At 37.6% G+C, this 14,478-nt stretch overlaps 1 protein-coding gene across 1 annotated transcript in view; it reads left to right on the top strand.

Moving 5' to 3' along the window:
• The window catches only part of LOC110458813 (zinc finger protein 227-like), a 6,463-nt gene extending 1,149 nt beyond the window's left edge, over positions 1-5,314 (top strand). The window contains exon 2 of the mRNA XM_021510736.1: positions 1,668-5,314. Coding sequence (XP_021366411.1) covers positions 2,128-3,762 — 1,635 coding nt within the window. The 5' untranslated portion in view covers positions 1,668-2,127 and the 3' untranslated portion in view covers positions 3,763-5,314. The remainder of the gene's footprint in view (positions 1-1,667) is intronic.
• The last annotated feature ends 9,164 nt before the right edge of the window (positions 5,315-14,478 follow it).

Below are 14,478 nucleotides of genomic sequence, written 5' to 3'. Positions count from 1 at the left end.
CCGGCTACCTATTTCACTACTGTGAAGTTTTTCAAGAACGATAACTCTTACCTGCAATTACTATGTGTATATGGTTTTATTATAAAATGTCAATTTTTATATCGTGTATAGAGAATTAATTTTACACAATTTCAGCATTTATTAAATTGATATACATTAATGCAATACTTATATATGTCAGTATCATTTTTATTGACATTATTTTGTAAAAATATTGTGTCTTTCATTTTTTTTTCAAAATTCACTCCTTTCTACATAAATTTCCATTTAAAATCCTTAAAACTCTGACAACCTATATTTTTTTTGCGGCAGAAAATTTTCTTTACTTTAAAGCAATATAACTACAAATTTTGAAGAAATTCTACTGAGAAATGGTGACACAATCCTATTACCTTAACTGTTTCTTCAGCTGAAAGCTATTGGTGAGGTGTTTTTGGGTCTTTTTGGGTAAATCGTCTTGCCGCTATAGTATGGGGGATATGGAAATTATAAAAAAGGAAGCTTACTCGATGTCCAACTATCCCCTATCCCCACCTATATGATTATATTCAAGTTATATTCCAAACTTTTGTTACATTTTTTATATTTCCAAATACCACCAGCCTATGATATTTGTCTACAATATGAAAAAAAAGATACATCATTTACGAAATTAATTCTGACAGCACATTTATGACAGTAACGCTCAAAATGTTAAACGACCCCAAATTTGGCACTTGCAAGGGAAGTAACTAGCTGTTTCAACAAAGAAAAATGTTTGGTTATAATTCTATTTTATGCGTGTTGTAAATACACAAAACTTTTGCCCAATTTTTTTAATAAAAGATAAATAAAACTGCATGCGCGGACATCCTACAATTTCTTGAAAATAGTCATGTGATTTGGCGGTCACGTTGTATATTAAGGGGTCATGCATATTTCTGGTGTAAATGCAAATCAGAAGAAACCAATTTCGTCAAAGTAAAACATTGGTAAATTTGGATGAAAAATGACAGATTTTTCACATCCTTCAAGAAAGAGATAGATACTGACATGTGCTCTGTTGTTAAATATGCAGTCTGGAACCGCACACCAGTTCTTTTTTGCATATTGTGCAACTCACAGGTTTTTGGTGTGTACTGGAATTATAAATGCCCCCCCTCTCAAGTGAAGTGTATCCTTGATATAAAGGGGTTATGCTTACTTTCACTCTCTGCACCTATGGAATATGTCATAGCAAAATTGAAGGCACGCGGCAAGCTATTTGATTGGTGTCTGGTAAAAGAACCTGACCATCACTAGACTGCTACTTGTCCTTTAAAGATTACAGAGGAGCGTTGCCCGACTTCAAAACCAGTAAGTTTGACGGTTACACGACCTCAAGATTCTTTTGATGTACCTCACAGGATCGTCTCGTCCACAAGGTGCTGCACACTGAGCCTTTGATTTAGCTATAACATATTCCAGGGTGTAGGGATCGAAAGTGAGCTTAACCCCTGTATAGCAATGCGTGTATCTAAAACAAGGTAGAATCCGAAGAAAGGTATTCCAAAAAACAATGGATTCAGCAAATTTCTGGAATTCCAAAGGATGTCAGATTAGGAAGGTTTCACTATTTCAATTTATTGCAAACAGCTATAACACAATTATTTCTGTTGTTATGTTTCAGTTTTTTTTAAATTTTTCAGTTCAGAAACTGTATAGTAAAGAACAGAGCACAAGGTTCCTGCTCCGTCATCAACATTGGAACAACAACTTAATCCCGGGATGAAAATGATAAAAAGTGCTGATATGAGATATACGTATGGAGACATAGACCTGGATAAAAACGTACTGGCGATTCCAAGATGTCTGTTGTGAAATAATTGCTGATTTGTCAGATGTACTCGCCCACCCTGTAAATTCTTATCTGAAGACATTGATTTGACTGGAAAAGAGTTACAAGGCTTTTTCACTTTCAGCAAACGAAATTCATATTTGAAGAAATTAATTTTGATTGGAAACAAACATTTGTAAAAAAAAATTGTATGAGTACAACTTAAAAAGGAGGACTCAATCTGAAGTTAAAAAAAGCAGACGGAAACAAAAGAATCCAATGGCATATTGTCGTATACACTGCATATCTGGGAGAGATTAAATTTCATTGCAATGTCCAAGATGGTTAAAAAAAGTCCCAGAAAGTTGGATTGTGTTAACAAGGATAAAGATAATCCGTACAAATGTGATGTATGTGGCAAGGAATTCAAAAAGGCACCTAACCTTCGAAAACATCAAATGACACATGCAGCGGAGAAGCCCTATAAATACAAATGTCATTTCTGTAACAAAGGGTATGTTGACCTGGGAATCTTCAAGCTACACCTCGGAACACATACAGGAGAGAAGCCATACAAATGTGAGATTTGCAGTAGACAATTTTCTGGCACACAACTTCTGAAGAGACACCTCAGGACTCATTCAGGAGAGAAGCCTTACAAATGTGAGATTTGTTGTAGGCAATTTTCTAGCACGCAATATCTGAAGAGACACCAGAGAACTCATACAGGAGAGAAACCCTACAAGTGTAAAGTCTGTGATAAATGTTTTTCTAGTACATGGGGTCGTAAGGAACACATGAAGACGCATACTGGAGAAAAGCAATATAAATGTGACATTTGCAGTCGCAGTTTTAACTGTAGAAGTAACATGTCCAGGCACATCCAGAGACATAATGGCGAGAAGCCACACAAGTGTGGTTTGTGTAACAAGAGATTTCTTCTGCAATGTAACTTAAGGATGCACCTGATGAGACATAAAGGAGAGAGGCCCTTTAAGTGTGAAGTCTGTGGACAGGGGTTTACACGTATGCCCAATCTGAAACAACATCTCAAGTTGCATAGCAAGGAAGGTCCATACAAGTGTGATGACTGTGGAATGGGATTTCGACGGAATTGTGAATTACTCCGACACTGTAGATCACATAAAGGCAGGAATAATTTTACGTGTGATATCTGTCGTGAGGGATTTGACCAGGCAAGTGACCTACATACCCATCTCAGAACACATACCTGTGAGAAGGCATACAAATGTGATATCTGTGAGATGGAATTTAGTAAGGCAGAGAGCCTGAAGATACACTGCAAGCAGCATTCTGGAGAGAACACATGCAGGTGTGATCTGTGTGGTAAGAGTTTCAGCTGTAAAGGTAATCTATCTAGACACATTCGTACACACAAAGGAGAGAAGCTGTTCAAGTGTGATATCTGTGATAAGGAAATTAATGGTAACTTAAGAAGACACATCCTCTCGCATACAGAGAAGCTATACAAATGTGGTGTCTGCGGCAAGGATTTCCGTTGTTCAAATACTTTAAAAGAACATTCTGCAATGCATACTGGAGAAAGGCCATTCAAGTGTGATGTCTGTGGGAAAGGCTTCATATCTAAAAGGAATGTTATTAAACACACCAAGATACATACTGGCGAGAATCAGTATAAGTGTGATGTATGTGATAAGAAGTATAGCACAGCTGATTCTTTGTACAGACACCTCCGGATACACACAGGGGAGAAACCATTCAAGTGTGAAATATGTCACAAGGGGTTTAGCCGTGCTAGTACCCTTCAGCCACACATGTTGAGACACTCGGGAGAGAAGCCTCATAAGTGCGATGTCTGTGGAAGGCAGTTTGTGGAGAAGGGGGCACTGACGAGACACCAAATGACACACACTGGAGAAAAGCCGTACAAATGTGACATATGTCATAAGAGCATACGTTCAAAATACGCCCTAACAACGCCCTAACAATCGACACATTCTGCAGATCAAGAGAAGCAACACAAGTGTGATGTCTGTGGGAAGGAATTCAGTACAGCTCAATGCCTTATTAGACACAGTAGGACTCACACAGGAGAGAGGCCATACAAATGTGAAATATGTCTTAAGGGGTTTACCACCTCGAGTAACTTACTGGCGCACCATGGGACACACTCGGGCGAGAAACCGTACAAGTGTGATGTCTGTGGTAAGGGATTACGAACAGCACACTCGCTAAAAACACATCGCATGCATCACACGGGAGAAATGCCATACAAATGTGATATCTGTAATAAGGGCTATACAGAATTTAAACTCCTCAAGAGACATCTCAGGTTACATACGAAAGAAAAAAACATCCATGCCTGACATATGTGTTGTAACGGGATTATCAGTAAAACAAGCCCTTAAAACAAGTGTACTTGCACAGTGGCAGATCAAGAGACCAAGGGTTTTTAACCCATTTACCCCTAAAGTCTCACATGGACTTTTCCAAATCAATGAATTGTACTGTCTACTGTGAATATCCAGGGTTGAGGGTTTTGAAACCAGGCAATTGTACAAGCTGATTTTATAACCAATGATGGTGTAATTACCCCAAAATATTATATCCATGTATTCCCCCTTTTTATAAAAATTGACCCAAGTTTTTAAAGCAAAGCTAGGAAACAAAAACACTGCCTTGAGTAATATTTGTTTAAATACTATAACATTCAATGGTTTTGGAATTGATTAATTTCTTCCTATTTTAAAGAAATTATTTGATTCAAAAAGTCCCCTAAAATGGAAAATTCTGAAAATGACAAAACTCCAGCTTTTGGGGTTTCAATGAATATTTCTAGTTAATTGAGAAAGAGTAGAGCCTCCATAAATCCCATGTAAACCAATAAAACCTAATTATTAGTTGGCAAAATCATAATTCCTCTGTATTCTTATTGCTTATATATGACATTAAAGGTCAAGGGTACCAATGCATCAGTAATAATCACAAAGAAGAGTTCCACTGATAGACTTTTTTCGAACTTGGAGTAATCTCCCTTTGATATATAAGATGAAGTAGCCAAAAGTAGTTTTTCTGGCTTGGAGTAACTTCCCTTGTCAAGATTTACATGCGTTGTGACCCTTAATTTGGATACTCATTTTGATGCTCTGCAATACGAAAAATATTAAACTGCCTTATTCTGATTTTAAACCTTCAATACTGAATTTTATTAAACCGATTTTGGCAAAAAAATGGTCTGAAGAAACAAACAATAAGTTATTTTCAGTTCAACCTAATGTAGATTCATGTGCAAAAGGTAGAGCAGACCGCAGAGAGGAAGTTGTCCTCTCGCGACTACGCATAGGCCATACCTACATCACACAAAGTTACATTTTACACAAGGAAGACCAGCCTTATTGTCATGCATGTGATCAACCATTTACAGTCAAACACTTTATGATTAAATGCGCTGATTTCAAACAAATATGTGACAGATTTTACAATGTACCCTCTATGAAACATTTATTTGATACAGTTTCTGTGCAATCAATCTATGATTATTTACATTCAATTAATCTCTATAATAAGATATGGTATATTTATATAAACTATTCGTTTGCTATTGATATATTTTGACATCTTTTACACATTTTTACCTTTTCTTTCTGGTTTTCCTGTATTCATTTTTTGTGAATGTCTATTTTTTACATTGTTGTTTGGCCCTAAATGACCCAAATTGTCGATGATCCGTTAAACAATACAATAACCATAACAATTGATGCTCAGAATGAATAAATCCTTTATAGCAAAATTGGTTAAGTGTAGGGGTTTTAATGTCAAGGTGCTGAGTTTGATCCCTGCTGATTTTTTTTTTCTTTATAATTACTATTTTTAAACATTTGAATTTCAATCAACAACAATTTTGTCGAATGCATAGCAACATGTGAATTTTATGAATATTTCTTTTGAAAAGGTCTTAAACAAATATTTCACTTTACTGACTGTGGAAATAATATAGTTTAACTTTAGGTACCATTTACCTTAAGGCAAAAAGCTTTGGTCTGTTAAGATGATAATAGTAAGTAATATTGATGACTTTTCAAAAACCATTTGTACATATTTCTATGTGTTTATGGTAATCTTAAACTGTTTCTGGTAAAGACATTGCATGGTCAGGTGGTGCACGGGACAGCACACTCGCCCTTCACCCAGATGGCCGGGGTTTGATTTCTCAATCAGACGTGAAAAGGTATGGGACCACCTGCCCGACCAAGTGGGTATTCTCTGGGTATTACCGTTTCCTCCCACATTGAGACCTCCTGTACAGTTTCCATCACATATCCATCAGTTTATGTCAACATTCAACCAGTGATGGTTTTGAAGTGGTAACAATATTCCATAATACATATTTTTCATCTGTATATACTGTTACTGCTTGAAAATTCCATTTAAAAAAAAACACATATTTATCCCAGCATCATCAAATGGTTGGCTGCTATATTTATTTTGTATCTATATGTGTAAATATCAAACTGTTACTTGCTAAACAAATTCTATATTTTTAGCCCTAAGTTATCAGATGATGGGCTGTTCAAATGACCCTTCATCTGTAGTTCGTCGTCCATACATCCTTCCCTCGATAGGTCATTGTCCATGGTCTTATTTTAAGTGATTATTATCATTACTTCACATGGATATGAACCATATTCGATTGGAAACATTCTCAGATGTTGGTGATTCAAAAATATTTACATTTGCTCTGCATTGCCACAATGTAACACTACCAAAGCCAATTCCGTGTTATGAGACCATATAACACAGGCGTAGTGATATCTCCACGGGACCGACTAACTAACAGATAGTTATTTACCTCCGCACTAGCAAGCGGAAAAGCAAAAACTCACCTTGATTCAATAATGTTCACCATTTTATGTAAGACTATTATAAAATGTGAATTGAATATAATGATTGATTAAATTATGGAAATAGTTGTGATATGTTTGTGTTTATTTCCACGAACTATATTTTTAAAGTAACGAGACAACATTCCATGAGCAATTCCATGGGCTGTTGCACCTCTTGAACATACACCGTGAAATTCTAATTTAAAAATGCGTTGTGAACTTAGAAACGAAAATTACAAAAACAAATACTGGCTACTTTCAAATGAAGTTACCATATATGTCTACAATCTTTCATGTTTTCACGCATCGTCTTGGATGTATGATATACCAAAGGCAGACAAGGAATCCGCGCAAACAATCCGTGACACGCCTCCCAGCGTTGTTGGTGTGTAGATATATGTCAAACCTTCTTAGTTATTTTTGTGTATATTAAAGAGAGACCCATATTGCAAACTGTGCACAAGTTTTGGATCTATGTTGGTGGTCCAGCCACAAGGTGTTAAATGTCAAAGTTTGTCCGCTTTTGATGATCAACTTAAAAGTTCTAAACGGTTGAAGCATGGACCTAAACGTCATATATAGCTTTAGGCAACGCTAGTACAGTTGCCGGGCCACGGAGAAAACGTTATGGATGTGAAATTAGTTCTATTAGTGGCGGAAAAAATTACCTTTGTCAGTTTGTGTTATAGACTGCCTGTTACAATAGACTCCATGAATGTTTCTGGCTACACACCTATCCTCCCCATCGGACCTATACAGTGTGACAAAATGCGGTGTCTGTCGCATGGCGTCGGTAATATATTTTACTTTATGCGTCAAGGAACAATTAGTGCTTAATTAAACTTGAGGATATATGCACTTAGCAAGCGGAAAACTTGCATTTGTTACCTCCCCTTGTGATCCGCCACCAGAAGTGGAGACTGACCGGAATCAAACTTAACACAACTGTTATCGTCTACAGCTGTTATATAAATGAATGCAAAAAAGGTATATCAGTGATTCCTAACCTACCATGTTCAATGGCAACGGAAGTTAGACATTTATAGGTTTCGAGTGCGGTGGTAAGGGCATGTTTTTTTCGGCAAGATTCGGTTATGGTTCATCGTATAAACGCGCTGTAAACACTGAAAGGCCGGGATCATATCCCCCAGAACGTTCGGATTTTCGGCTAAGGGGACAACAGGGATCATTTGGTCATATTGCATTTGGTGGGGGCCAAAAAAAAGGGTCATGAGGCCACATTGCTTTGAACGACTTTTGATCTGGAACTGACATGGACATCAACTGTATTTGGTAAGACGCCAAATATTCTCAGCCTCTCAGGTGGTGGGGATGAAAACTGTACAAACGGATGGGCTGAAGGGAGGGCCAAAATGGATAGTTTGGTCATATTGCTTCAAATAACGTAAAATGGTTGCGTCCAATATGAAGAACCGCGCTTCCACTTCCATCAGACCAACACGAGTTCTTAATTTCAGTTGGAAAAATTGTGTTATAATTGTTATATAAGAAACACATTTGAGGGACTGTCCTATTTATGGGGGAGGTGTTGGCCTATGACATCATGGATAAAAACCGTATGTTGGTTGCAGCATTTTCATATGGTGGTGATTCAAAACTGTACAAATGGTAAGACTGACCAGTTAAGTCATCAGGTCAAAACATGGAAATGTTTGAAATCCCCACTCTAAAACCAGAGTTTCTGGGGTCTGCCCTACCCCTGGCTGGGATCTGGCTCTACCCATGGGAAAGTATTTTCAATACAAGTGTATTTGTTTTGATGAGAGTATTTTACCACGATGACTTCTATATACAGGTGAGGATTCTCCATACTCCAGGAGTTACGCTCGCTTTTTCTCGGGTAAATAAACCTGATCAATCGCTTAGCTGATGCCTTTCCTTCGAAGATTACAGAGGAGCGACACCCGACTTCAAAGCCAGTCATCTTTTCCTTTAGGCGACCGACATAATCTTTCGGCGTCTATCAAAGGATTTCATGAATGCGGGCCCTGGTGAGTAACACAAGCCCTCTAGGCCTCTTCTTATGTCTGTAACCAATGAAATACATGTAGCTATCCATGAGCCTTCAATATTGCAATAATATGTAAGTAGAGAACTTATTGCCACAATAAGTATGTAAAGAAGATGCTATATTTAGAGCAGAATCATTCGACTTTGAAGATGATAAAGGGGTTGACCTTTCTGCGGGATGAGTGGCGTGGTCAGAAAGGGAATTTGTTTTCCATGATATTTCCTAAACCACTGGACAGGTTACGGCCAAATTTTGTCGGTAGCATCCTTAACAAATAGGAACTGAATGTATCCAAGTAAAGCCGCTGATCCTCCTGGGGACGAAGGATCGGTGTTAAAATGGCTGACTTTATAAGACATCTCTTCTCAAACTACTTAGTAAATTTCAACCAAATTGTGATTCAACATCCCAAGCACATACAGGGTCACAATCAATAAATATAAAGGGACTGTGGTTCATTCGTTTTCAACACCATTTTTTAAACTACAAGATAGATTTCAGCTATAATGTGGCTGTACTTTCCTTTCCAATTGTGCCCTCTCGTAGGCTGAAGAACAGAATCAAAAGTAGTGGAATTGGCTAAATTTTTCCGAATGTCATCTTCATCCAAACAACATATATTTGCATCCTTGGGTCGAAGGGTCAACTAAATTGTCATATTTACCTGATACAAGTTAATAATGAAATGTATTTTTTTTTTTTTTTTTTTTTTGCATGTTTCGACGTTATTTAGGTTAATATGGACGAAGTAGGAGGTCGGGTTTCCACAGATTTCAATACGCCCGTCGAAAGCATGTTATCACGTGGGCGGGCCGGCGCGAACGGTGTCCGCTGAATATCTCGAGTAATCTTCTACAGATTAACTTCAAACTTCATAGGAAGAATACGTTCCATGAACGCTCGAACAAAGTGCCATAACCACCGTTATTCGACAGTAATTTACAGAGTTGTACTTCTTCATTCAATTGCTGAAATAATGTCGGCTGCATATATATCACGAAGAACTTTCAACGGTTTATCGTCAAACTTCAAAGGAAGGTTGACAACTATGAATGCTCGGACGAGTGCGATTACCACCGTTATCCGACAGAGAAATTTACAGAGTTATTCCACTTTGTTCAATTGCTGAAGCAGTTCTTCCGCTGGATGTCTCGAAGAATTATCAGCTGATAAACGTCAAACTGTATATGAAGGTTAATTACCATGGCCGCTACGACAATTTGGATAACCACCATTGTCCGACTCTAATTTACGACCTGGTTATTCCCTCTAAGTCAGTGGAGTGAGTGTAATCACAATTATCTGATCATAATTAATAGACATATTCCCCTTGGCTTCATTAATGCAGTACTGCATGCATACCATGATATGTTGTTTCAACAATACACACACAACTGTTCATTTAACGTGTGACCCTCGATACAAGTACATCACTGTATCTAGATACGGTCCTGAGGGACGATCTATCGCTCCGATACCCGTTGTTGTGTTATTGCGATACCATGTTATGACTTAAATTGCTTCTGTATAGAATCCAGTTGATCATATATTTTACATCAATCAATTGCTGACTTTTTCGTTTCAATATTTGATGACTTCGAGCGTGAATTTGTATATGACTGATACGGGTTTATCAACCTATTGTTCAGTTGCAATTGCATATTCGTTCACCGTATCTGCCTTTTCAGTGGGTTATTGCGTTTGATATGGAATTGGTGATAACCAACGAGACTTAGGAGTTGAAATTTGATACCATATCTGTACTTTATTGCTATCACACACCATTCGGAGTTGGACAATTATTTAACTAATTGATAGATAATAAAAGAAATCATAAAATGCAAAAAAAACAAAGAAACAAATACAGGTAGATAGAAACGATAACGTGCAAACGCAAGGTATGAACCGAAGGCATTAAGCATGATTGTCTGCAATATTTCATGTTTTGTATACATATTCTCGCATGTATGATAATCAAGAAGCACACAGAGAAATCCCACAGACCGTCCGTGACTAGCATCCCAGCGTTGTTAGTGCACGGGTAACAGTTTTCGTACTATAGAGAGCTTCATCTTGGCAAATTACCCACAAGTCTTCGATCTGTGTTGGTGATCTAGCCACACTTTGAAGTTTGTCCAAGTTGTGTTGGTAGACTCAAAGGTGAATTAGTTAGGTACTACACGATTAAAGCTTGGATATCAACGCCACAGAGATATCGCTGGTGTTTTGCAAAGGCTTGGATATCAACGCTATAGAGTAGTCCGAATTATTCTGACGTTTTATCGACTTTTTTCATATCGGTCTGTCGTCGATTAACGAAGTCGATAAAACGTCAGAATAATTCGGACTACGCTATAGAGATACAGGTTGCGTTTTTGTCAACGACTTGGATATCTACGCCACAGAGATATAGCTTGTGTTTCTTCGAAGGCTTGGATATCAACGCATTAGAGATAAAGCTGGTGTTTTTGTTAACGCTTGTACAGTTTTCAAGTCGAAGGACCTCACTATCAAGTACGGTTGCTAAATTAGTTCTGTTATTGGCTAGTCTAATAATTTTTATCAGTTTGATTTATGAATCACCAACAGCCCCCACAGACGTAACTGGCTTCACAAGACTGTCGCGGTGTCGATAATTCACGTTAGTAATTTATCTTGCTATATGCACCTAGGAACATTAACTGGTAAATCAATGGGCTCACGTGAGAAAGTTGTTTTTCGAAAACGTGAGGAAATTATGGACAGTGCAAGCGATTTCAATTCTATTGCCGGCAATATTTGTGTCACTTTATCAAGCGGAAAACTTGCGTTACCTCCCCTTGTGGTTCACCGCCAAAAGTGGTTAATGCCAAACTCAAACTGAACACAGCCGTAATTGACTACAGCTGTAATGACAATTTAACCAAATAATACATCAGTGTTGCCGAACCAATCATGTGCAATGAAGACGGACAGTGGACAAACCCAGATTTCAAGTGCAAGAGTGAGACTTTTTACCAAACCGAAGGCTTCTCAATTTAAAATAAATCGAACGACGAGAATTTCCCTCGGGATACACATCAGCCATCCTGGATCCTCCAGGGGTTATGCTCACTTTCGCTCCCTGCACCCCTAGGATATGTCATAGCAAAATTGAGGCACGCGACTAGCTATTTGATAGGTTTTGGATTAAAGGGATGAACCCTGTACTTTGAAGATACATGTACTTTGAATACATAACAGAGAAACAACAACAACCTTCAAGTCTGTCGATATTACCGTTATGCTACCGCTCAATATCCAGAGTTCTTCAATTATTAGATTGTGAGCGGCCCATCAAAACGAAAGGGGTCATTGGAGCCCATTAAAAGATGATAAAACATGTTAAAAGAAGAGACATCAAACGAACGAAAAAGATAAAGACAAACGTCAACTTGAAAATCAAGCGATCTTCGTCAAAGACATTAGACTTGTCTACTTGTAGCGTCGGCAAGGTGTCGCGTAAAGAGCCTTCGATTTTGTCATGGCATATTCTGAGGTTGCAGAGAAGATGTCTCTGTGTATCACACGAGATGTAGTTCACCAATTGCGTTTACCAAAGTAAAACTAGAGATGGGGAAAAGGACAGTCTTGTGTTGAACGAGAAGCGAGACTTATGAACGCATGTTATCTTCATTCTGCACTGGAATTTCATGTCACATGAGAATACTTTGAATTTGTGTGAAAAATCACGTTTTGAAATACCACACACATACAATCTCTTTGCGTTAAACATCTAAAAATCCTCATCAATAATATGTGAATCTTAATCAATGCGTTGTAAATCGTTGGCATATGTGCAAAATTGTACATCATCATCTCGATCGTCATCAACATCAACACAACTAAAACGACCGTCATCGCCATTGCCACTCCCATCTCTAGAGCTAGTTGCAACCATAGCATTGTTTTAGTTCACCATGATCAGATGGTTGTCTGTGGTCCGTCCGTACAGGCGGCCACCATGTATTTTACGAAAACTTTAAAATTTGCTAGCGCTATTTCTCCGGAAGTGCTGATAGGATATTTCTTAAGTTTTCACAGGAAGGTTTTCCATGATCCTTAGCTACGTATATCGAATTTTGGACTGAGCGGAAAACAAAATGGCTGAATGGCAGACATGCTGAATTTTGAGAGTTGAAGTTTGTCAGTTTCTTAAAAATACTGGATGGATGTTTCCCAATTTCACGTGAATGTTACCCCATTGTCCCATGTTATGCATAAAAACTGTTGGGACCTATCGGAAACCCAACAGGTGGCCATCTTGAATGATGATAGTTGAAGTTTGTTCGCGCTATTTCTTAGAAAGTTCTTTTTCAATTTTATGTGCGAGTTCCTCATGGTTTATAGTTATGCATATTGAATTTAAGAACTGCTCTGATATTGAGAGTTCAGATTTTTTAACACTCTTTCTCATAAAATATTGGAGATACATTTCTCAAATATTACATGTAGGTTCCCGATGGTCCTTTGCTTGGCATATCGAACTTCGGGACTCATCGGAAAACCAAGAAGGCCGAAGGACGACCACTTGAATTTTGAGAGTTCAAATTTGTTAGCGCTATTTTTCATAAGTTACACAACTGATCTTTTCAATTTTCACATTATTGTTCCCGTTGTGATTAGTTATACACATCGAATTTGGGACTGATCGGGAAATCTAAGAGCAGGTAAAAGGCTTTTTTTTTAAACATTGCAAGTTTGTTGCTGTTATTTTTCAGACATTACGTATACCGGAGGGATCATAAAGAAACGCATGAATGATTTCCTTAGACCCTTAAAATATATTGTAACGTGGTTTTTAAGGAATACTTCTTTTTGAAACGGACTTAAACTATTTCACAATAACGTCAATGACAATGATATATATAGTTTAATTTTACCAGAAGGGGTGAAGAAGCATATGTGTACAATCAACTGTACACAGTAGTTGATGAAGCTCAGTCATTTAAAAAAGATATATATAAACTTAATATATTTTACAACAATTATGAAACAAGTTATTTCAACTTATATTAATCACTCTTGTTGGCCCAGATTATAGTGCGCGAGGAGTCTTTGTGTGAGGAAACCAGAGTACCTGGAGAAAACCCTAGTGGTCGGGCAGGCGACCCCCATACCTTTTCACGTCGGATCGGAGGATCCAACTCGGGCCGCCTTGGTGAAAGGAAAGTGCGCTATCCACTGCACCACCCGCTTAGCTTAGCCATTTAGTACATTTTCCTATATATCCATCTTATTTTGAGAATCGAGTACAGTAAAACCTTGATAGAATGTCCCTCGTTTTATCTGCCAACTAAGTTTCCCAAAATACGTGAAGTTTACCTTTACCTTTTTTATCAATTCATCTACTTGTCTCTCCCCCTCAATGTATTGATAGCAAACACTGTTATAACTAGGGCTGTCACAATATATCAGAAAACAGGTATATAACAATACACAGGTAAATTGTATTGTACCACAATACAGAGATGAAATATTGCTGTATCGTGATATTTTTCAAAAGCATATTTTCATGTATCTGCTTGGTGTTTTATGCCAATAAGCATAAAGTAGGTTTTTAATAGTTCAAATTTTGTAATCCATGGTTGGTTTGACAAAAATCTTAAAACTTTGTAATCCATATTATATATGATTAAGTTTGATAACATTCTGACAACTTATTATAAAAATGAGCACATCCTTCCTATAACAGTACATCAGGTATCGCAATATACAATATATTGTGATACACTCTAGGCATATTGCGACACCCCTAATTATAACAC

The sequence above is a fragment of the Mizuhopecten yessoensis genome, unplaced genomic scaffold, assembly GCF_002113885.1.
Source record: "Mizuhopecten yessoensis strain PY_sf001 unplaced genomic scaffold, ASM211388v2 scaffold9847, whole genome shotgun sequence".
NCBI lineage: Eukaryota > Metazoa > Mollusca > Bivalvia > Pectinida > Pectinidae > Mizuhopecten > Mizuhopecten yessoensis.
Note: the sequence above shows the minus strand (reverse complement) of the source record. Positions and strands in the feature narration are given on the sequence as shown.